We start from the raw sequence: 24,778 nt of genomic DNA, 5'->3' as shown, positions 1-24,778 counted from the left end.
CACAATTTTAACTCTTCCCAGCTAGGAATGCCAGCCTTCCAAACTCACTGCCATTATTGTCAAAAACAAGCCAGAGTTATCCTTTTCCCTTTTATCCACCTATTCTTTCTGTACAGTTCTGGAAAGTCACCCAAACTCATGCTTGGACAAGGTGGCATAGGAAAACTTCCATACAGGGTGGTTCAGGCCTCAGTGGTTTCACAAAGAATCCTGCTCTTTAAAAAAAAATACTGGCCTTTATCAAAGATCTCGTTTTTACAGTATAATATGAATACCCCTACGTTAGGAAAAGCCATTCTCCATGTACTGCATTAGCCCTCATTTGCAGATGCAAGGAACGTTACTGGAGCTGTATGTATGAGTGCTGTATTCCTTTCTTCAGGTGTCAGATAGGCTTACACATAGCTAATCAGAGAATTGGGATAGCAAATATATTCCCTCTTTTCCCTCTGGTAACTGCTGAGCATAAGGATTTGGTTATGAATAACATAAATAATCTTTTATTATTAAAACCATTGCATAACCTCAGAGGGACCCTCAGACTTTTACTGTATATTTCTTTCTGACTTTGTTGAACCTGGAAAAGTCCAAAAGGTCCACTTTTATGTGGTCTTAAGGCTAGTTTTCTACTGGTTGAACTCCAATTAACAGACCTACTTAAACTGCCAGAAAATTGAGGCTTTATTCTGATTGTCCTGGGACAGAGCCGTGGTGCTTTATATATATGATAAAAGTTCCGTTCCATATACAGTGAAGGATCGATTCTAGCTTTAAATACAATATAGACTATAGCATTAATGAGGGTGTCCCTGCTACTCTACATAATCCTTGGGGAAAAATAAACAAGTGGTTGTATTTCATTAGAGAAGCATATAGTCTTTCTTTTTATAAGCATCATTTATATTAAAATCATTAGAACAGAAGATCCTACTAGACAGTTTTCCTTCTCAATGCTGATCTTCAAAAGAGAATTCTGTCATAGAAAGTTCTGAGACGCTAAAGCAGTCCTTTATTTGTTTGACGAAGTCATATATGTTCAACCTGTGCTAGTTATCTGAGAATGGACAGATAGTATTTAGAAGATATATTGCAGTGTTCGTGAGCAAATAGGTGTTTAAATAAGTTTTCTTTAAAAATTATTTAATCTAGTAAGCCTTCTAAGAAGATAATCTAGCACAACATTTCTCAGACTATGGGTTGGAAGCTCATTATAATGGTTTGCTTGGGCTGGTTTTGGACTTGCCGAAGGCCCAAGAATGAGGGTTTCAGTCAAGGGTAGGAGCAGTTCAGAGATCTGCTTTAGCCGTGAACAGTGGGACACAGGCTTTGACTTTCTCCTTTTTCTCTCCTCCACAAGGAGAGAAACTGATGCAGAAGAAATTTTTTGGCTTGTGCTATACGTGGAGTCAGACTGCTTGAGCACAATAATTCCACTGCTTCTGTCAATGGCATTCATGTGGGTGACATTGCGTGTTGTTATGCAGTAACACAATCAATATTTGTGGGGGAATTTTCTCTTATTCGAGGTAGTTGATTCAGTATAGTGCCATCCAAAATCCTTCAGGACTGCAAAGCCAGCAGTTCGTTCTGGTTGAACTAAATCACGCAATGTATTAAACAATGACAAATATTAATATAACACTTCAAACAGTAATTTTTTAAAATAAATGTTTAATCGCAAATAATGTCTTGTATTACCAAAACAAAATATATTAACGTAAAAAAAGGCTTTAGGTTTTGCTGAAAGGTTTTGTATTCTAAGAGTTTAAATCTCAGATTATGTATTTGTTGTAAAGTCTAGATTTTTTATAACTCTGAGAACAAGCTGATAATACACAAAGGGAAGTTAACATAAAATATTCCTTTTGCTTTACAGAGACCAGGCATGCTATGATATAATTCCATTATATAATACAATGAAGAAGAAAGTCTTGTCTGACTCTGAAGAGGTAAGTTAAAGAAATACTGTACTTGTGTCAGAATTTCACTTTGATTGTTTTTATTCCATTTCGGGGGAAAAAATAGTTTGATGTGACAATACTAGGAGTAGTATCCATGATACTGTGGCTTACAGCTCAGCCCTGTCACAGCCTCCAGTTACAAAGACAGAATATTCAGCCCATTGTGAGCCGCTAGTGTGCCCTGTGCTACTTAGCTACATTCCTACTAGCCAGTTGAGGACTAGTGGATGAAATTCCCCCCAACCCTTCAATCCAGAGGGCTTACATGGTGCATAAACTTTGTGCACACTAACTATATGAAGGTGAATTTTGCTCAATATTTGCAGGCTCAGGGAAGTCCTAAGGTGGTTTGAAAATGTGGTGGTGGTCATGTTTCAGAAATTAGAGGGTTAGGAAGGAAAATGTAATTTAAAAAAAAAAAAACTAGAAGATTCTCAGAGCTCCTGTGTGGAGCGCTTTCCAAAGGGACAGGGGAAGAACTGAAAATATAAATACAGTATGTAAGGAAGCAATTTCTCAAACATGTTTCTATTTTAACATTGTTTTACTCATATTTTCTTCCTGAAAGGAAGAGGAGAAAGATGCAAATGTGCCAGGGACATCCACTAGAAAAAGGAAGGTAATATTTCCCATTTCTTTGCTTCAGAGATTTATACCATTGTATATAGCTCCAAAAAGACTAATGCAAGAAACGTTTAAAACTGAAATGCTCTAGGATGGCATAATCTAGTCTTCAAAATATTGTGCATTTTCCCCCATGAGTCAGGTTTTAGTAGATTTCTTTATTAGCTGTAATGTTAAAAAAATTTTCTTCTTGTTCCATTATGAATTACTGGTTTGCTAATGAGAACAACAAGAAGTCCTGTGGCACTTTATAGACTAAAAGATATTTTGGAGCATAAGCTTTTGTGGGTAAAGACCTGCTTCACCTTTTATTATTTTCATTTATTCACTTAAGTTATTGTGGAAATAGCTAGGCTTATTAATATATAATAGTCACTATTTCCATTTCAGGATCATCAACCCAAGCGGAGGCTGCGCAACAGAGCTCAGTCATATGATGTACAGGCATGGAAGAGACAATGCCAGGAGTTGTTAAATCTTATTTTTCAGTGTGAGGACTCTGAACCTTTTCGGCAACCAGTGGATCTCCTTGAATATCCAGTGAGTATTTTAATGGGGGCAAGACTGGTCATAGTTTACAGACTTGGGATGAGAATGAGTTGCAGCTTCCTTTTTCAACAAATTCTACGTGCTTTGGTTGAACTTTTTAGGAGTTGTTGGGCCATCCAGGGGAAAAATGGTAGAGGAAGAGAGATAAAGCCTCATGCTTTGTTCACAACTCCCTTAAATTAGAACTGAAACTGTTCTCTTTCTTGTGCCTTCCTGCTTTCACTGAGGTTGAAGTACATCCATATCTTAGCTATCAGAAGGGGTATGAATTTTACTGAAGTAGACTTCTGAATTTCTTCATTGTAGAAGTTTAATTACCAAATAGACTTGATTTTTGTATCACCTTTGCTTAAAATGATCATCAAAAGTTAACTTTGCCAGGAACAACACTACCTCTTTCAAGTCAAGAGGCAGTGTTTCCCTAGACTAGATCTTAAAAGATAGTTTTGTGGTCTTCCATGCAGACTTCTAAAGTTGAAATCGAATTTGGCAAAGCAATTCTAGTTGACAATTAAGCTTGTCTTACTCAGTGAGACACCAGGCCCAACAAAAATAATGTTATATGTTGGTTTGCTGCTAATTTTATAGGATTACAGAGATATTATTGATACACCAATGGATTTTGCTACAGTTAGAGAAACTCTGGAAGCCGGCAATTATGAGTCTCCAATGGAGTTATGTAAAGATGTGAGACTTATTTTCAGCAATTCTAAAGCTTACACTCCAAGCAAAAGATCAAGGGTAAGGATACATAATTTGCTCAACCAAATTCTTGATATGTATTTATTTAAGGGAAAATCACATACTTCAGAAGCATGCAAAGTAGTAAATTATTTTTGTCAGATTATATGTTAAAACAAAGCTGGGTATTTCTTACCTCCAAAAAGTGTAAATGCTTATTGTATCATATTTGAGGAAACAGAAGACTCCTCAGAAAGCAACAATGTAAATAAGAAGAATTCTGTGGAGGGAGTGATGTGAAAATATGTATGACTGGACACACCATGACCAAAAAATCATGGTAATTTAAGAGGATAATTGATTTTCCATCACCAGTTTTCCATAATTGCCTCCAGAAATCTCCATTCTTGGAATCACACAAATTTCAGAACATTAGTTAGTGCAGGAAAAGACAGTGACATGTTACGCTGTTCAGTGGTATTCATTGACACTTGTAAAGGGGCATTTCCTTGTCCCCTCCCCACTCCACCCCATCCCACCGGACAGTTGATTTTGGAGCATTGAGATAATACATCTATATTAGTGGTTCTCAACCAGAGTTGTATGTACCTCTGGGGGCATGCAGAGGTCTTCCAGAGTTACATCAACTCCTCTTGATGTTTGCCTGGTTTTACAGCAGGCTACATAAAAAGTACCCACAAAATTGTACAAACTAAAATTTCATACAGTTGTTTATAATGTTCTATATGCAGTACTCTAAAATGTAAGTCCAGTATTTCCAATTTGATTTTGTTTCAGAAGTATATGGTAAAATGAGAAAGTAAGCTATATTTCAGGAATGATAGCATGCTGTGGCACTTCTGTATTTTTTCATGTGCTTTTGTAAGCAAGCGGTTTTAAAGTGAAGTGATACTTGGAGGTGTAAGTCCAAATAGACTTATAAAAGGGGTACGGTGGTCTAAAGAGGCTGAGAGGTACTGCTCTACATTTTCTCTTGGGGGTGGGGGGGAAATGCTTCACTTCAGGTACTTAGTCTTCTGATTTGAGGGATCCTGTGGAAGTAAAGATAGGATGTAAATATATTTGTGATGCAAACTGCCGTATGCTACTAATTACCTTTCTTCTGCTCATCACGGGGATTTGTACTAACAACTAATTTTGAGACATTAAGAGGGCTGCAGTTGACTGCTGTGCATAAGGGCTTAGTCACATGTGTGGACTGATGATTATCCTCCAAATCTTCTCTTTGTACCTGTTTACCTGAAACAGAAGACATTTTTTTTTTTAGCAGCAGCCTCAGTCCACCTCACTTACGTCATCCACCAGAACTGGATTGCTGTTGCCTCCATAGCTCTCATCACTTTATTTAGAAATTCGAACACTAGGCTTTTTAGCTTCATTGATGATAAGTTTATCAGATAAGGTTATTCCAGTTGCCTGTGGGATTTGTTGTTTTCTCCATATAGAAGCTGTTATACATCACAGTGGAAGTGGCTTCTAATCTGGTTCCAGCTATCAATTAGTGTTTCAGTCCCATTCAGTACCTCCTGTTCTGGATTTCTTGTACTTTTTCTTTGATAAGTTTGTATACCTGACAGCTGCTTATGTCTTAGCAGATCAGACATCAATCTTTATCCATTTGTAAATCAGGATGTGAAGAGATTCCTTCACTTGTATCCTCCAGTGAGGTGCAGGGCAACTTAGATATTGTCACATCTACCATTGTAATTTCGAGGTGATAGGCTGGCTTTCTGAAGCTTTTAGTGAACTCTTAGCTGTTAGCTCTGCCTTCATTTGTTGTATTCCACGTTTTGTATCCGGCCATACCCCAGAAAGTTCTATCATCAGTCCATTTGTTTGAGAGTGTTTTTCTTCTTCGAGTGGTCCCTGTGGGTGCTCCACAATAGGTGTCGGGCTCGCCTGGCGCCGCAGATCGGAAATCTTCCAGCAGTTTCCCTGGATTGCTCATGTGCCAGCGCGCGCCGCCCCCCTGCGTGCCCCCGGCCGCGTGCACGATCCGGTCCCCGCCAGTTCCTTCTCAACTGCCATTGGCTGCAGACAGAATCCACTCAGGCTAAGGCCAGAGTCAGATTACTTAGTGGTTTTTTTCCACGTGTAATTTGTTGTTTTTCGGTTATTAAACAAAAAAAAAGAAGAGAGAAAGCAAAGACAAAGAGAATACCAGCAAAAAAAAAAAGGGAAAAAGAGAGGAGCGGAGAAGAACAGAGCAGACGTGAAAGGCCATTAGGCCTCCCGCTGCCGCAGGCCGGTGATAACTCTTTGAGGAGGAAAGGCAGGGATTAAGTGCTAAGTACCCTCTTAACAATAAAGGACTCACCACAATGGCCTCTTCAGGTTTTACACAGCGTGAGTCATGCTGTGAAGCTATGCCGGCCTCCGTGGGGCATAGCGAAGGCATCTGACGCCTGCAGAAATTGCAGGCTACCCGGCCGCGTTCTCACTGTGGTCTGACCCCACCACCCAGTGCAGAAACGGAGGGAACTCTCCCTGGCTCGATCCTTGCCGTGCATCTGCAGCAAGCAGGACGAACGGAGCACACAGCTACCGGCTGCATACTCAGGCGGCGGCACCGTCACAGGCAGCACAGACCCCTGCGGCACCAGCAGTGCAGGGGTGCCAGGCACGGAGCCTGCAGGCACTGGAGGGGGATACCCGCGCAGCACCGCAGCTGACGGTGCCAAGCGCGGTGCTAACAGCGGGGCCGAGATTCCCGGCGGGGGGGGGGGGGGGGCGGTGCCGGCCCCGCAGCGGAGGGGCAAGGCAACATCAAAAACCCGGCACCGCAGTCCATCTCTGGACAGGGCTGCTCTGCTGTTAGCACCAAGCCCTCCCCCTGTGATACACACGCCGCACCGAAGGCCTGTGTCTCCACCGGCCCATCAGGGGAAAAAGGAAAAAAAAAACAAACACCTTCTCCGTTCCTCCAACCGATGTCACCACGGCTTGGGCCACCTTCACCATTTTCTGGGATTGGATCCCCCGGGAGTACTGTCACAAGCCAGTTTCACCTCTTTCGGTGTCGCCGCGGAGGTCTCGCTCTCCCAGACATCGGGGGTACACACCCCGTGAGTGGTCCAGGTCTCCATCTCCGGACCCTTGCCATGCTGCCATGGTCGTCCCTATCAGGCTGGACACAGACAAACCACAGGCTTGCACCCAGGGGCAGGTCCCCACCCCCGGCCGCTCAATACCCCCGTGGGCGCTCCCGATCGGGGACGGAAACACAGTTGTCTCAAGGGGAGTTAAATTTTGAACCCCGAGACTTTCGTTCACAATCCTCCAGCGAGCAAGTGTGTCATCGCCCGCGGGAACCCAAAGGTTCAAGGGAGGTTTACCTTAGGGGTTCCTCCTCATCCTTCCCAGACGAGGCCATGGCCCCCGGGGATGTCTCTCCCCGGGACGACCTTAAACAGTTTCAGGAGCTGTTTTAAAGGGTGGCTTTCACGCATGACATTTAAACGGCAGAGGTGCAGGAGAAACATCACAAACTCCTGAAAAATCTGAGACCCCCGGCTTCATCCAAAATTGCTATTCTGCTGGACGAAGCCATTCTGGAGTCAGCCATTACTATATGGCAGACTCCGGCCTCTGTTCCGCCTACGAATGGGAGAGCGGATAAGAAATACTTCGTCCCGGCAGAGGGCATGAAGTTCCTCTTCAGTCACCCACAACCAAATTCTTTGGTGGTCGGGTCATCCCAGCAGAGGTCAAAGGCTTCTCAGTACAAATCGGGGGATCAGACAAAGATGCTAAGAAGCTAGAGCTGTTTGGCAGGAAGGTGTATTCCTCTCCTGTCCTGCTATTGAGAGTGGCAAATTATGGGCATACCTAGCAAACCATAATTTTGATAATTACTCCGGGCTTACTCCCCTCATGGATTCACTCCCGGAAGACAAAAAGCCGGTGTTAAAGGCGATTGTTCAAGAGGGCTATGCAGCATCGCAGACAGGAGTCCAGATTGCCCTGGACGCGGCGGACATGGCGGCACGCTCAACAGCTACAGCAGTGGTCATTCACAGAGAATCCTGGCCCTAGACATCGGGTATCTCAAGGGACCTACAGGTGAAGATCGTGGACCTTCCCTTTGATACACAGAAGCTGTTTTGCAGACTCAACTGACTCGGTCCCTCACTCCAGTAAGGACTTGAGAGCTACACTTAGAAGCTCGGGCATTTATACTCCCCCATACAGGAGGGAAAAGTTTTATGCTCAGCAAGGACGCTACGCTTACAACCACAGCGTGCTCAATATCAACGGGGCTACGGCCACGGGCGCTATCAATAGCGGCAACAGTGCAGAACCCCGAGGTGACGTTCTCAACAAAGCCGTATGCCCTCGGGTCAGGCCTCAAAGGCAACAAGTTTGATGGATATGTCGGGGGCTGCACTATCAATACCCTTGCTCAATGCCACTCTCATCTCATGTTCCATCATCGGCTCAGACCGTTCCACTCCCAATGGCAAAAGATCACCACAGACATATGGGTGCTGGAGATCATAGCCACAGTTACGCGATCCCCTCCCAGTCACTTCCACCGATGAAGCCTCCCACCAGGCCTCACCTCAGGGACGCTGCCACAAGGCGAGGCTCAAGCAGAAGGTGACCCATCTTATGTTCACAAGTGCGGTGGATAGAGTGCCGGAATAATTCCAGGGGAAGGTTTTTATTCACGCTACTTCCTATCGGAGAAGAAAACGGGACACCGGAGGCCCATCTTAGATCTTCGGGGCCTCAGCCATTACTTGCACAAGCAACGGTTTCGAACAATCACAGTTGCCTTGATACTCATGGCACTGGACGATGGAGACTGGGTTGCAGCACTCGACTTACGAGATGCTTACTTTCATATAACAATCCACCCGGCACACAGACGCTTCCTCTGCTTCACGGTCGGCCAGGAGCGCTTCCAGCACAGGGTTCTTCCATTTGGTCTCTCCTCGGCCCCTAGAGTCTTACCAAAACCCTGGCAGTGGTGTCAGCCTACCTGCACAGACAGGGAGTGTTTATTTTTCCCATATCTGGGCGACTGCCTGCTAAAAGGGACCTCGAAGGCAGAGGTCTCACGCATGATACGCGTCACAGCAGACACATTTCTTCGCTGGGCCTAGTCATCAACCTCGCAAAGTCAAAGTCCGAACCCACACAACATATAGAGTTCATAGGGGCATGTATAAACTCCATCACAGCAAGGGTGTACCTACCCGACGCCCACTTCCGCACAATCAGTTCGCTGGTGCAAGGCATTACGTACAGCCCCACCGTGCCGATCTTACCGTGCCTACAGCTGCTGGGCCATATGGCGGCAGCGACGTTTGTGGTACAGAATACCAGGGTGCACGTCAAGCCCGTAGCATTGGCTGGCGAGCGTTTACAAACCGGCATCCCATACTGTCCACAGGGTGGTGTCGTCCACAACAGAGGTGCGCAGATCCCTGGCATGGTGGGAAAACCCCGAGAATCTGCTAGTGGGGGTGCCTTTTCACCAACCACAAATTTCTATTTTCCTTACTACCGACGCCTCCCACATGGGATGGGGAGCGCACATCGGCGACAAGGTAAAGCAAGGGCTATGGTCCCCTGCGGAACAGATACTGCACATATCCATACTGGAGCCCAGAGCAGTGTTCAACGCCTGCAAACATTTTTGAGATTACGTGCATGGCAAAGTAGTCAGGATTCAATACTGACAGTACCTCCACTATGGTCTACATCAATCGATAAGGAGGAGCACGATCCCGTGCCCTATGTGCGGAAGCACTCCGATTGTGGAATCGGTGCATCGCCAACAACATAACGTTGAAAGCCTCGTACTTGCCGGGCGCACACAACATGAATGCAGACCAGCTGAGCAGGCGCTTCGCAATCACGCACAAATGGCAGATCCGCTCCGATCTGCTACAGCGCATTTTTTGTACATGGGGGTTTCCCCAGATCGATCTGTTTGCCACCCAGTACAACAAAAAAAAAAAAAAATGTCCCCAGCACTGCTCCAGAGCAGGAGTGGGGCGGAGGTCCCTGGGGGACGCATTCATGTTTTTCATGGTAGGGCTCCCTACTTTATGCGTTTCCCCCGCAGTGCTTATCTGCAAGGTCTTGCACAAAGCCAGAAGGGAGAGAGCTCGCACGATACTCATAGTCCCGCTTGGGATCAGCAGCAATGGTTTCCCTTGCTTCTGCGCATGTCGGACCGCCCACTGCTCCCTCTACCGGTGGCGCCGGACTTACTCCCGCGGGCTCAAGGGTCCATAGTGCACCGGCACCCTTAAGGTCTGCACCTACAAGCATGGCTAATCCATGGCTCAGCTCCTTAAAGAGCACATGTACGGAGGGAGCACAACAAGTCCTGGAATGTAGCTGAAGGACCTCCACCAGGAGGACTTAAAAGCACAAATGGACTCGTTTCACAGCCTGGTGTTCCGCCAAGCAGTTAGCTCCCCTTGACATTCCTATAGGTGTAATATTAGAATACTTATTGGACCTCAAGAGAGGCGGGCTTTCTCTATCCTCGCTAAAGGTCCACCTTGCTGCTATATCAGCCTTTTCGGCATACAGAGGAAGGGCCCATGGTATTCGCCCATCCTATCGTTACCAGGTTCTTGAAGGGGCTGGTAAACCTGTACCCCCCTCGGAAACCGCTTCCACCATCGTGGAATTTGGGCTTGGTGCTCAGCATGCTATCGGGTCCACCTTTTGAACCATTAGCCACAGTTCCCATACGTCTCCTTACGATAAAAACAACCTTCCTCCTTGCTACTATGTCAGCCCGCAGGGTGAGCGAGCTCGCGGCAGTGATGGCAACGCCACACTGCACAGTATTCTCAAAGGAGGCGGTAACCTTAAGGCTGCACCCAGCCTTTGTTCCAAAAAGTCTCTCTGGAGTCCAATCTTAACGAGCCAATAGTTTACCCTCGTTTTACCCGAAGCCTCTCAGCTCCAACAAGGAGGCACGCCTGCATCTCCTAAATGTGAGGAGGGCATTGGCCTTCTACACAGACAGAACTAAATCCTTCTGGAAAACGGACAGGCTTCTAGTCTCTCTCGCTCCTGGGTCAAAAGGAGAAGGTCTCTCTTTCCGGAGAATCTCAAAGCACATTGTGCCCTGTATAAAAATGTGCTTCGAACTTCAAAAGACTCCTTTGCTGGCCCCGCCCAGGGCTCACTCCACCAGGGCGGTGGCGGCGTCAACAGCCTTCTTCAAGGGCATTGCGTTAAAAGACATCGGTAGGTCGGCGACCTCGTCATCCTACGACACCTTCGCCAAGCATTATGCCCTACGTCGGGTATTCGAAGAGGATACCCGTCTGTCGACAGCAGTCCTCTCGGGGGCAAGCTGCACATAAACCGATTACCCACCTCCTTTCTTGGGTTACTGCTGGGTAGTCACCTATTGTAGAGCACCCACGGGGACCACTCGAAGAAGAAAGAGAAGTTACTCACCTGTAGTAATGATGTTTCTTCGAGATGGGTCCCCGTGGGTGCTCCACCACCCGCCCATCCTCCCCGCTTTGGATCTCTTGTGTAGTGTTTTTCAGGAGCATCTGAGGTGGTTGGTCAAGGAAGTGGCAGGGACCGGATCGTGCATGCGGCCGGGGGTTCGCGGGGGGCGGCGCGCGCTGGCGCATGCGCGATCCAGGAGAAACTGCTGGAAGATTTCCAATCTGTGACGCCGGGCGAGCCTGACACCTATTGTGGAGCACCCACGGGGACACATCTCAAAGAACCATCGTTTCTACAGGTGAGTAACTTCTCTTTTCTTTTCTAGAGCTGAGACAACTGTACTTTATTACCTGAATATGAAACACGCTTTCATCTGCTGTGGCTAGAAACAGGTCTCTATGAATCATTCAAACCCTAGTTAGTATTAAGGATAAAAGATTAAAGAAATATCTGTGGTACCTGGGCAGTTTTAGTCCATTTAATTGGAGCTGTGGCATTGCTTGCAGCCCACTTTCTCTCTCCTCTTAGGGTGGATTGCTACCACTTAGCAAAATCCTGATACAGGGCTATATGGACACAACTTAATGTCAGAAAAATAAATTACTTCACACTGGATTACTGTGGTCCTCAAAATATATTCCCATCACACGTGTGCTGATACAGTAAACCCTTGCTTTGCATGGCCTCGACTTACACATTTTTATAGGGGGGGGTCTACTTTCTTGTACCCCACCTCGCTGCTTATGCCTGTGCTCCCAGCTGGCTCAGGGACTCTTTAGGACGTAGCTCTTGCCTTGCGGCTGCCCATTACTGCAACATTGGGGGTGAAGAGTGGCAGGCACAGCTGGAGCTGCCCAGGGCCAAGCCACGCCATGGCTGGAGCTGCCCAGGGTTCCAGTGTCACAGCTGGAGCTGCCACCACCGGAGCAACCGCAGGGCCAAACCAGGCTGCAGCAGGCAGGCAACAGGGCGCCACGGCTGCTTCACATGCCAGCGGCTAGAGCAGAAGGCACTCCACCTGCCTGCAGGGGGAGGACAACCACCTCCCCCAACCAGGGAATTCCGGGGAGTCTCCCCAAGTGCCCCCCTCCCCACCAGTTTACGCAAAATTTGATTTACGCGGGGGTTGTCCAGGATGTAACCTGTGCGTAAATCAAGGGTTTACTGTACTACTTCCCCTTTTCATCCAAGCCTGTAGTTTGGAAAGGCAGTGAGAAACTCAAGGAGGAGGACCATACACCTATTTCTAACCTCTTCCTTTGTGCCAGTCTGTGTATTTTCACAGGATCATGGCTCATTTTTGGTTAAACTGCTCTGGTGGTTCAAGCGTAGATCCTCAGGAGTACAGATGCATGGAGTCTTCTATAAATTTCATTTAATTGTTACTTAGATATTTAAAACATCTCTATATTAATGTGTGCCGTTTTCTAAACTGATATTGTTATAAATAAAACAAATGGAAAATTGTAAACCTTAAAAGATTTCTTTCTGTTGTTTGCTTATCCCATATACTGGCTTCTCTTTTTAATAGATTTACAGTATGAGTTTGCGCCTTTCTGCTTTCTTTGAGGAACATATAAGTTCCGTTTTATCAGATTATAAATCTGCTCTGCGCTTTCATAAGAGAAACACAATAAAGAAACGAAGGAGGAAAAGAAGAAGAAGCAGCTCTGTTTCTAGTAGTGTAGCATCAAGGTACATTAATTTATATACTATAATATGAAATCCTATATAAGTTTGACATACCTACATAGAACATGGTGTAGTGGTTTTTAATACTTCCTTTATTATTCCCTATATTGTAGAATGATGTATTTGATATGTAAGTCCCTATGATGTGGAATATTTTTTAACTTTAACTAAAGCAGTCATAATACTTAACATTAAAATTTGAGTTAAAATTCAAATAACTGCTAAACATACAGTAAAACAACATTTTTAGGATTATGATGGCATCATATTATGTCACATAACTAGCTTTTACAGTGATCCTTCATTAAGGATGCATGTTTCAGGGGATCACCTGTACATGAAATTTCTCCATAAATGTCGTCTTATCATATATTTCATATAGAAACAATTGCATTACTTACACAGTCTTAGATACTGCCTAGCATATTGTTTCATTATCCCTGTAGAACATTAAATGTGTTCATCCAGAGTACAAATCTTACTTCTCTTTACAGCCCTGAAAGGAAAAGAAGGTTAATAAAACCTCAGTTAAAGGCAGAAACATCTGCCACTGCCTCATCTTCAGTTCCTGTACGTTCGACAGCACTGAGACACATTGCTGCTCAGATGAATGGAAAAGCAGTTGAATCTTCCTCTTTGGTGCGGACTAGAAGTAATAGGGGGATAACAGATACAGCTGTTACAGAACAACCATCCACTTCTTCAGGAGGAAAACTTTTAATTACAAAACCTAATACTTCTGTGGTGTCAGGGAAAACAAGTAAGTCTGAACAATATTCACCATTTTTGCAGCTTTTTAAATTTTAAAAGTGTAATTATTTCTTAGGCACAAATGCATTTGTAGCTGTTTCTTAGCACTGGAGTGAGGATTAAGGATGGGTACTGTGTATTCAAGCTAACAATCTCAGGACTGAAAGCCATTACTTTTCTGCTGAGCCAGATAAGATTTGCAAAAATAATAAGCTATTGTAATGAATGAGCCATTGTTGCTGATACACTATTTATCTCTTTTTAGTGTTGGAGAATTCCACCAAACAGGCCAAGAATCAGAATATTTTACCAGTTTCTAACCAGTCCAGTTCCAGTCACAACACTAGAAATAACTCTTCAAGAGAAAATGTGGAGAAAGAGAAACAAATCAAACGTAAAATGAAATCATCTACTATTAATCTACAAGGTAAAGGTTTTTCAAAATAATAGTTACATTTAATGTAGTACAGTGACTATAGTTGTATTGCAGTTAGTCTTAAGTTCATAGGCATTGACTCACTGGGTGGTCCAGAGCTAGATCACCTGGGGGAAAAAAATAGGTGTTCAGCACTCACTGGTAACCCAGTTGATCAGTTCTCTCTCTCTCTCTCTCTCTCTCAGAATCTCATATCTGCTGCAAAATATTTGTTCAGAAGCGTGCAGGGGGATGCTGAGGGGAAGTCTGTAAGGCTTGCTCTAGGGAAAAGATGGAAAAAGACAGTGCAGAAAGAAGCAGAGCCGTAGGAGAGAGGTGGAGTGGGGGTGGAGCCTGAGGTGGAACAAGGATCGAGCTACAGTTCAGAAAAGATGTGGACAAATTGAAGCAAGTACAGGGAGGAGCAGCAAAAATGATTAAAGGTGCAGAAGACATATTCTATGAGTAGGGTTCTGTGTTTGTCATGAAGTCCAGGACTTCTGAAGCTGCCAGTGTGGCTGACTCCAGGCTGACAGAGCAGCCACAGCTCAACAGGCCCTGGCAGCTGTCCCGGGGTGGCCTGGCAACAAGCTGGCACTGGCTGCTGAGTGATGTTACTGAGCAATGGCCCACCATTCAACAGCCCCTAGCTGTGGTCCCGGGAATGGCCACGTTCAAATGGATCATCTGCTGCTCAGTGGCCCCCACCAGAGCAGCAGCTCTCCCTTGTTCCTCCCCACAAAACAACATCCCCTCTTCTCCCCCTCACTCACACACAGCAGTACAACTTCCCCTATCCCCTCCTCAACTAAGATTTAGTCAGGATATATAGTACCAAGTCATGGACAGGTCACTGGCAGCAAATTTGTTGCCCATGACTGTTCCATATTTTAACTGAAAATATCCATGGCTGAACTTATGAGCGAAGCTTGAAAAGAAGAGTTTTGTCTGGAAAAGAAGAGACTAAGAAGGGAATGTGGTAACAGTTTTCAAGTACATAAAAGGTTGTTAAAAAGAGGAGGGAGGTAAATTGTCCTTGATAAACTTTTAGGAAAGGACAAGCAATGGGCTTCCATTGCAGCAAGGGTGGCTAGTCTGGACATTATGAAAAACTTCCTGTCAGAGTGGCTAAGCGCTGAAATGAATTGCCTAGGGAAGTTGTGGAATCTCCATCACTGGAGATTTTCTTAAGAGCAGGTTAGACAAACTCCTGTCAGGGATGGTCTAGACCAGGCGTGTCCAGCCTGCGGCCCTGGACAGCTAGTAATGCGGCCCCACGAGATCATAAACTTTTAACATTATTATGTGATTTATATATATTAACTTTATTATATATTTTGTACACAGCCCAAGACTATCCTCACTCAGTGCAGCCCAGGCAGGCCAAAAGGTTGGACTCCCATGGTCTAGATTGTGCTTGGTGCTGCCATGAGTTCAGAGGACTGAACTATATGACCTCATGAGGTCCCTTTCAGTCCTAGGATTCTGTGACATTCTCTGTTTCTAAAACTACATGTAGTTCTTTGGGACCCTCCATGTACTTCTCATGGAGTAGAGTGAAAAGCAGCTCCACATTCTCAGAGGATGCTAAGCAAAATCAGACCAGTGGCATGGGCACTACTGAAATATTTTTCCCTGGTCCGTAAATAACAGGAAAGAGCCTGTTGCTTGGAGAACAGCAAATCTGAATAATAACACCACCCTCTCTCGAGCAGCTGCCAGTAGCAAAGTGTGGAAAGAATAAGAAACACAATACATTTTTTCATGTTAATAACTGGGAGGAGAAAAGGAAGAGCAACTCATTACTCTGTGAAGTTAGAGGTTTTTCCCCTGTATGTCAGTGTGTGGTGATTCTGAGTCATAATAATGTAACATCACATATGTTGCTGCATTATTATATCAAAACTTTTTGAACAACATGGGGATCATTATGGCTGTGCAATGTCATCTGATGCTTAATTGTTGGAGAATCACTTTCAGATTGATTGAGTAATACTGGCCTATTATCACTTGAAGCTCTGCCACCTCTGCAGCACTACTGGCCTACCACAAGCCAGATTAAAATTAACCCAGATGCTAGTACAATTTCTGGCAACTGTGTAAACATACCCTGATGTACTGTTTAGTAAGGGAAGGACATATTCTGCACCGTGTGCATTTGCCAATGTTTAAATGTCAAGGCTGTTAGCCCACTGAGAGAATTTCTTAGACACCACTCAGCAAAGATGTGGACATATGTAGCTACTTTGCCACTGAAGAAAAGTGACATTAATGTGTAACTGTCGTGAATTGTTATTGAACTGAAAGATGTTCTGGAACTGAAGAAGTTTTTCATTGACACAGCAGAAGCACGATATAATCCCAGGATTAGTGGTGTGGAAATCATTTATGAATATCACACTTTCCAAATGTTCTTCCATGCTGGGAGATTGCTTATTTTAGTCCCAAAGCTTGAATTTCATACAGATTTGTCATCTAGATTTATATTTTTTTAAAATCATTTGTATCAGAAATAGCATCAAGACCACTTACATTAATGCAGTGAGTCCAGCAGCATTTTAAATTTCCTGCAACAATAATTTTTGTACTTCAGTTACTAGGTGCTTTCACAGACTATGTCCTACATTTGGGTTGTCACAGAGGAAGGTAGTTACTGTATGTCATCCACACAAACAGTATTTTACAAGCAGTGAATGGAGTAGTTTTAGCAGCAGCTGTGGGGAAACAGAATGTAAATTTCACTTACATATTGTTACTGTTATTTCTTCACAGCAGAGTGCAAAAATAATACTTTGGCTTCAGGAAGCATTCAGGTAAATGGACATGGAGGGCAGCCTTTAAAGCCCCAAGTTAAAAGAGGGCCTGCACGGAAACTGAAGATAGAGGCTAACAGCAGTACATGTGAAGTGGTGCACAAAAAAAGAGGTAGAAAACCAAAAAAGTTACAAATTGCTGAACAGATGAACGCAGAGCAGAATTCAATACACACCATGAGGGACATGGTAATAGAAGAACCCTCTGTTTCTAATGCATGCAATTCTCTTTCTGAAAATAATGTGAAGGAAGCCATGTTGCAAAAAAAGGGTCGTGGCGGCAGAAAGCCAAAAAGAAAGACAAAGACACATCAGCCAGACTCAGACCCTTTAGTCCCTGCAACTGTTAAGATGCAGACAAGAAGTAGGAGGAAAAAAACTGATAAGCCTGTAGAAGAAGGTGGTTCTGAGGAACTGAAAGATTCTGAACCTCATATGAGAACTAGAAACCAGGGTAGAAGGACAGCCTTTTACAATGAAGATGACTCTGAAGAAGAGCAAAGGCAGCTATTGTTTGAAGACACCTCTTTAACTTTTGGAACATCTAGCAGAGGCAGAGTCCGAAAGTTGACTGAAAAAGCAAAGGCTAATTTGATTGGTTGGTAACTATACCAAACATGTTCCTTAGAAAGCTATGAAGCAGGTACAATTGAGGAGTGAGCAGACTTCTGCTGCCCTGCTGCTATTATGGATTAGAAGAATATGTGTGATTTGAAACAATTAGCAAAAAAAGAAAACTGAGAGAACACTTATTTGAAAGAAATATATATTTTAAACTTTTGCTATTTATTGCCCTCCAGAGAGGTTATTCATTTCAACAGTCATTTTGGTCATAGTTAAGAATTGAAGACCTATAAATAAGCAGTTCCTGACATTTTGGAAGTGAAAACTATTGTACTCTTGAGCAGTGCAGAGTACATCTGTGATTTAATAAGGTCGACAGAACTTTTAATGCTACAAGCCGAGAACAAAAGTCTATTTTTGACTAAGCAAGGTACATTTTTATTGATTTCAGAAGTCATGTCTCCCGGAAAGGCAGATGTTTGGAAAAGAGTGGAAGTAAGTTAAGAATTACATTTCCATTAAGAACAAATGCAAAATTATGAAACTTTGCTAATCTGAAAATGTCTGTAGTGAGGGAACATTAAATTTCAAAGGAAGCCTAGCACAAGGCTGTTGGTTTAATCAGAGTTCTGCCAAACAGAGAAAATGTAATCACAATATGTGTGTGTGTGTGTGTGTGTGTGTGTGTGTGTGTGTGTACACATGCGCGTGCGCACACATATACACACACACACACACACACACACACACACACATATATATATATATAAAAAACTTTAAAATATCCACATTGGAAAAAGTTTGACTAATATGTCTAATTTTTCAGACCTTGATTCTTGTATCAATCACTAAATCTCTGTTTATTGTGCCAAAGACTGAAAATCAGTGCAGTGGAAAGCCTTTCTTTTTTTCCTTTTTTTTCTTTTTTTTTTTTCCTTTTTTTTTTTTTTTTTGTCAATACCACAAACGCTTCAAAGACAGAAAAGACTGTGTACCCTTGTGTAGCAAGTTGTTATAAATTGTGCTAAGATGTATCCTCTTTTGGTACCTATAGTAGAAAACAATGCACTGGTGGGGTCCTTTGACAGAGATATTTTAAACAAAATTTATAATTGGTTAAAGCATTCAAGGAAATTACAGGAAATCATATGAGATTATGGTGTTTACTTTTTGATCTGGATTGTTTTCTACAACTTTTGACATGTATGGTAAGCTAAAACTGACTTACAAAGACATGTGTTAAGCATATACTGATGTGTACACAAACACATACATAATATTACCCAGGTTCTTTTTTTTCCCAGAATTTTTTAGCTAGCACTAGAACTTAAGAAAAGAAAAGAAAATTTTAAATGTCATACTTTATAGTTTCGTTTTAAGGGGAAGATTGGTTATTTTCAATTATTAAGGTTAAAAAAGGCCAAATCACTTTTTATGCAATCATGTTTTATACAGTGATCTCATTGCACATTGTGTTTTTTCTGCACTTTTTACGGTATACTTATCACTCTGACATAAGTCAATATATACACCCTAAAGAAAAATTACATTTAATGATTGTGCCTTGTACTCTATTATTTCTTGCATCCTTAGTAAAATTAAGTTGACTATTGTAAATGATAACTATATGACTTAGGGGAATGTATTACTATATATACTGCTGTGGAAAAGAAAAGCAGTTATTTATTTGTTTATGGTACATTTAGTTATTTTATACCTTAAAAACAGACTTTAATACCATTTTCTATCGCTTAAAAGGTATTGTCCAGTTACAAGAGTATACAAATAGTATTTTCTAAGATCTGGTATGGTACAAAAATGTAACCAAAATTTTCAGATAAATTATTTTAGGGTAGCACAAGACTGTGTCTCATGACCCTCATTTAGAAGAATAAAAAATGAAAATTAAATATTAACCAGTAGAGCCTAGTGCTGAAAATCCTTCTCATACAACAGTTCTTCATTTACAAGACAAGTCTGATGGTCTTGAATACATCTCCTGAAGAACGAACTTGCAGGATTAGGACCTCTAAACTTCCATAGAATTTTTGTTCATTGTGGACCAAATGTTGGTCTCATTATTCTTTATAACAAAAGCTGTTTAAGAAATACCTGAGCAAGAAAATTAGGAGTTGGACCAAGAGAAGCCGCTATTAGCTATCATTTACCTATTATGGATAAAAACCAGAAATCCCCATGCATTTGATTTCTAGATTTATGTAATTATCTTCATTACACATCTTTATATGAAATTAAGTAAATTGTTTTCTAGAAGCTGGCTGGATTACTTTGACTCAGAGTTTGGGGAGCACAGATTTTCATTTATTTATTTATTTTTTCTAACAAATATTTCATTTCTCTTAAAAACACAGTTGCAAAACATACGTTAAGAGGGAAAATTATGGTTGTACAGTTCAAAAGTGTGAAACTTAACAGTTTAATTTTAAGAATCTCACTGGTGATGAAAGCAATCAGTTTCAAATGTTGAATTTCCTGATGTTATCTGCATTGTAATATAAGAAATTAGAATATATCTAAAATTCATCTTGTATATTTACAGTAGGGGTTTGTAATGTTTTATATGGCCTGGTTATGTATATATTTATACACAGAACATACTGTATGTACTAATGTTGGAGAATGGAATAACACATTCCTGTTACATTGTATGAAATCACAAGAATAGAAGGCCTTATCTGTAGAACATAAATATGTTAATCCCTTTCAATGGAGACTTGTTAAGCTACAGGGTTTTTTAAAATTCACATTTAGAAATATTGACATTGTTTTCTTTTTAAATAGATTGTGAATGATTTGGGTCAGTTTTTTATAAAAGCATCTTCAAAATATGAGATGTAATACCAGATTTATTAAAAAAACATATATTTATAATTTAACTTTTTAGGTTGAAAAAATTAACAGTTAAATCACCATCATGGTATATGTCCTTTTTTGTTTGAAGATATTTGAGATATTTGCAACTTATTGTAGCAACAAAGAAAAAGAGCTTTTGATAATTTGTGTCTGAAGGTGTTGAATGTGAGCAATAAGCTGTGGGTTAGCAGCCTGAAAAGAAATTCAAAACTATAGCATCATACATGCAATGGATAATGCTATCTCAAGTATCCGACAAATAACTCAAAATGGAATATTGAAATCACATGTTTTTCACATTTAGATTATAAGTATTATAGAAATGTTTTGTTGATATCTGTTAATCTTACAAGTCTGGCAGTAATGAACAAAAATTCAGTCGAGTCCATTGATATTTGACTTTTTGTATGGGGATAGTCAGTTATTTTCTCTGGTGGTGGTTGTTAAAGTCAGTATTTACGAAGAGCTGCCACTGAGTGGTACCTAATGCCAGAGAATATTCTATCTTTGGATTCGGAAATAACTGATATTTCTCAAATACCATTATAGTCTAAATATTTGCTTTACAGCAGTCATTATGCCTCTTGCCTGCATGTTGAATAAGTATTTATCCTGTTTGTTTTCATTGTTATTTTGCCATCCCAGAAATGACCTTGAAGAGCTTCATTATAATATTGTTCCACATTGTGACAGTATTAAGCTACGGTTCGTGTCATTTTGCGGTAACTAGTGATCACAACTTAACAGCGAATATCTCTGAATAGTCTGCTGTGATATGTACTTTTAGTGTGTGCTGTTTGCACATTTGTGATCAAATTGTTGTTAGACTTGTAAGATTAAGTTGGTTTAATTTAATATTGCTATTATTTCACATTTGTAAAACATTGATAAAAGGACCCTCATGCAGTATGTCAGATATATTATCTATAAAAATAAACTTACTTTCTTATGTTGTGTAGCAGATAGTTTAGGGACTGTATTGCTGTACCCAGTATTCCTCAAATGTCAGCTCTGTTCGTCTTGTTCCACAGCCTTTTGCCACATATTAAAATATTATGCAGACTAAATCAGTACATCTATTTGACAACTGGAAGTTGAATACAATTCTTACACTACACTGTTAAATCTCTCCTGCTCACATTTATCCAGCAAACCCTTTAGCACATGCTTAAAGCACATGTTAAACTGTTTGCAGGTCTTGTAGAAGTTGTATACTTAACTGGGTGAGCACTCTAGGCCTCATGTGCAGTATCTTTGTAACCCCTTGTTAAGCGATTCTGTGAACTCACTTTGAGCATAAATCTAGCTAAACTCTTGACATTTTGCTGTATTTTATGTTGGATCCCTCCCTTGTTCTTGCACACTTCAACAGTGATCCATGCTATCTTGTCAAATTGTTTGTTTTGTTAAACACTGCTTCTGTCTTCAAAAGGAGTTCAAATGTGGTGGTTCTTAACTGGTGAAAGCTGAAAGGAAGAGAGGGCCTTAACCTCACCTGGGAGACAACAAAAGCTCATTTTCTCTGTTCCCTTTAATACCTAATGAAGGCAAAAATGTTAACTGGAAAATTATTTGATAATATATTTTGCCTATTTTTCCCAAAGTTCTTGTAACTAGTTTCCAGGGGCACCTAGATATTGAACTGATAAAGGAGCTTTTTTCTGCTGTATATTGTATAGAAATATGTTTGTGCAGAAATAGCGTATCAAATTTCATATAAATTGGCCAAATCCGAAAATTTATTTCTGATAGTAAATCTGACACTGTTGTTTTAACTTAACAGCTCTTACTTCCTAATATATATTTGGCAGAAAATTCAAGTAGCTTTTAAATTAAAGTTAACCTTTGCATGTCTCATCTGTCTGTACTATTACTGGAATCATTTTTACTATTTATTTTAATGTATATTTAAGTGGGAAGCTCCAGAAAGGTTAGCTTTTTATAATTTTATTTTAAAACATCACAGAACAGGTGTAAACTTGTTTTATTCTGAAGACTACAACAGCATCAAAGGCCCTCCAGAAAATCGTATGCAGCAATAAAATAAAGATACATGTAATTTTTAGGAACTAGCTATGATGGGCTATTTGGCAGAATTTTCAGGGTTGAAGGAGTAGTTTTTTGGAATACAAAATGCAGATAAATACATCAGGAAATTTACTTAATATAATACAAACAGGACATAGTGGGAGCAGAGGTGATATTATACTGTGACTGCTACATTTAAAAAACATAAGCTCCCACAAATTGTGAAGAGAAAGGAATATTACACTATCAGTACCTACTCTGGACACATGCACATAAGGCACACATAACTCTTTTTTACATAAAATGCATGTTAATTTACAGATATAGTGGGGGAGAAATGCAAAGTTACATTTTTGGACCATATTAAAAGTGCAAAACCGTGACAGGTAACTTGTTAAAAGATCTTGAGTGAATTAGTTAGACCCTGTCATTTATAACGTTTAGACGTGTAGAATGTAGCTCAAATTTAAGGAAGTGACCTAGAAGGCTTAATTTGAAACTGACACATTTTCAGATTAAAAATTATGTTTATTTTGTACAGAATTACATAAAACACAAATCTGTTGTAGGTAATGAATAACCAACAGTTTGAAAGCAATTCTTTAGCTTTATCAAGGTTTTATTCTTCCAGGAATCTGGATTATCATATTATAACCTGCAGTATCACACAACGATAACAGTGCCCTTTCTTTTTTGTACATAAAGATTGAAACTTTCTTTACTGTTATGTGGACACTTTCTATGTTAGTTTTGATGCATAATACTTTGAATCCTTTTATACAAACTAGAATGTACGTGTAAGAAATTACTGTCACTGCAATGTAGTAACTACAAACTTATTTTTAAATAAATAGAAAACTTGTTTTTCTAAGTGGTTCTGCAGTGCTTGTCATTTCTCTGTGTTTGTTGATTAGATACAATGGAGAAGTGCATTACAATTCAGCCTAAAATCAACTTTTTTTTTCTGAGCATGTAATTGAAAAGAGTGGAAACATATAAGCCAGTGCTGCATCATTTGTGTGGAGATGAATTTTTACAATCCTTGATATGTTCAGAATTTGGTGTTAAAGCTAATGGATACAGGACTGATGTAACCTCTGCAACCACTGGGTGGAGTGCTGCTGGCTATTGTCTGAGTGCTGTACACGCTGTGGTTTAAAGATTCTGGGAAGTTGTGTGTGTGTCAGGATCACCTTCTTCACCTATATGCAACAATCCTTTCTGAAGTGTGCTTGAAAGGCACAAAAGCACACAGGCCACATCTGCACTGCCCCTCCCTTTTGGAAGGGGCATGTAAATACAGTGGATCAAAAATGCTAATGAGGTGCTGATCTAAATAAAAATTTTAGGAAGGAGGATGCTTTCAAAAGCAGGGCTTTCTTTCAAAGGAACCCCATCTACAGGTTTAGTTTGCGTTTTGAAAGCAACATTTTTGAGGCTGTGAGTGGCTGTCATGCAAATGAGTTGCTGAATATGCATATCAGTGCCTCATTAGCATTTGCAATCCCCTGCATTTACATGCCGCTTCTGTAAGGGAGGGGCAGTGTAGACAGCCATAATGTATAAAATTGGACAACAGCTACACATCAAGAAATATAGGGCATATATTTTCAAACTCTGGACTCTTTAGGTTGCTCCATTTGAAGATGCCAAATCACAAGTACTCTATATACAAGGATTTACACAATCTTTCCACGTCTACAACTCAACTTTCTAACTGTCAGGTTGGCTCAGGAAAAGAAGAGTATAAATGCAGCTCCCTTATTATCTTTCTCCTTCTCTGTTCTGTCCTTTTTCTCTGTTTTACACCTTAAGCTGCACCCATTTTTCTCTATCTTAGTTACCTGAATTCTCAAGCAAACCATTTATTTATAAAAACACTTCAGCCACTCATGCACAACATACATTTGGATGCTAGCTTATGCTGCCGAGGACGTTTCCTTAATTGAATCATGTGATGGTTTTGGCATTCTGAAACATTAAAATCTTCCAGTGACCTGTACTCCACAGAGACACATTTGTGACAGATCCACAGCAAGAGATGTATCTGTTTACAAATTCCTTTCAGAAAAGTGGACTTGTAGTTCAGAGCACTACAATTTTTTTTAAAAAGGCATCTGTGTTTCTTTTGGCATGTGTAAGTTCTAACATGGTTGACATTACATACTTATCAAGGGCAAAATACTCCATACCTTGATTTTTAAAATTTTTTTTAAATGTTTTTTTCACAGGGAGAGAAAGCAAATATCAACCATAATGCTTTCCAACTTCACGGGAAATTAAAAAGAGCCTCTAACTTTTTATTGATTAGTTTCAAAGATATTCTAAGGAACAGTAAAGAAAAACAAAAGCCATTAATGCCTTCTACA

At 41.1% G+C, this 24,778-nt stretch overlaps 1 protein-coding gene across 6 annotated transcripts in view; it reads left to right on the top strand.

Annotated features, from left to right (window-relative positions):
* The window catches only part of PHIP (PHIP subunit of CUL4-Ring ligase complex), a 320,457-nt gene that overhangs the window by 281,070 nt on the left and 14,609 nt on the right, over nucleotides 1–24,778 (top strand). For 2 of the 6 annotated variants that reach the window (XM_074990995.1, XM_074990993.1), the window contains exons 33-41: nucleotides 1,877–1,949; nucleotides 2,530–2,580; nucleotides 2,976–3,125; nucleotides 3,723–3,875; nucleotides 12,805–12,968; nucleotides 13,460–13,725; nucleotides 13,981–14,142; nucleotides 16,903–16,943; nucleotides 17,959–18,002. In XM_074990995.1, coding sequence (XP_074847096.1) covers nucleotides 1,877–1,949; nucleotides 2,530–2,580; nucleotides 2,976–3,125; nucleotides 3,723–3,875; nucleotides 12,805–12,968; nucleotides 13,460–13,725; nucleotides 13,981–14,142; nucleotides 16,903–16,943; nucleotides 17,959–18,002 — 1,104 coding nt within the window. Of the gene's footprint in view, nucleotides 1–1,876; nucleotides 1,950–2,529; nucleotides 2,581–2,975; nucleotides 3,126–3,722; nucleotides 3,876–12,804; nucleotides 12,969–13,459; nucleotides 13,726–13,980; nucleotides 14,143–16,902; nucleotides 23,281–24,778 lie in introns of those variants that run through there. The other 4 variants (XM_074990994.1, XM_074990996.1, XM_074990992.1 and 1 more) reach the window with 4 other exon arrangements.

This window comes from Carettochelys insculpta, chromosome 3 (assembly GCF_033958435.1).
Source record: "Carettochelys insculpta isolate YL-2023 chromosome 3, ASM3395843v1, whole genome shotgun sequence".
NCBI lineage: Eukaryota > Metazoa > Chordata > Testudines > Carettochelyidae > Carettochelys > Carettochelys insculpta.
The sequence above is the reverse complement of the archived record's forward strand: the minus strand, read 5'-3'. Positions and strand labels throughout refer to the sequence as shown.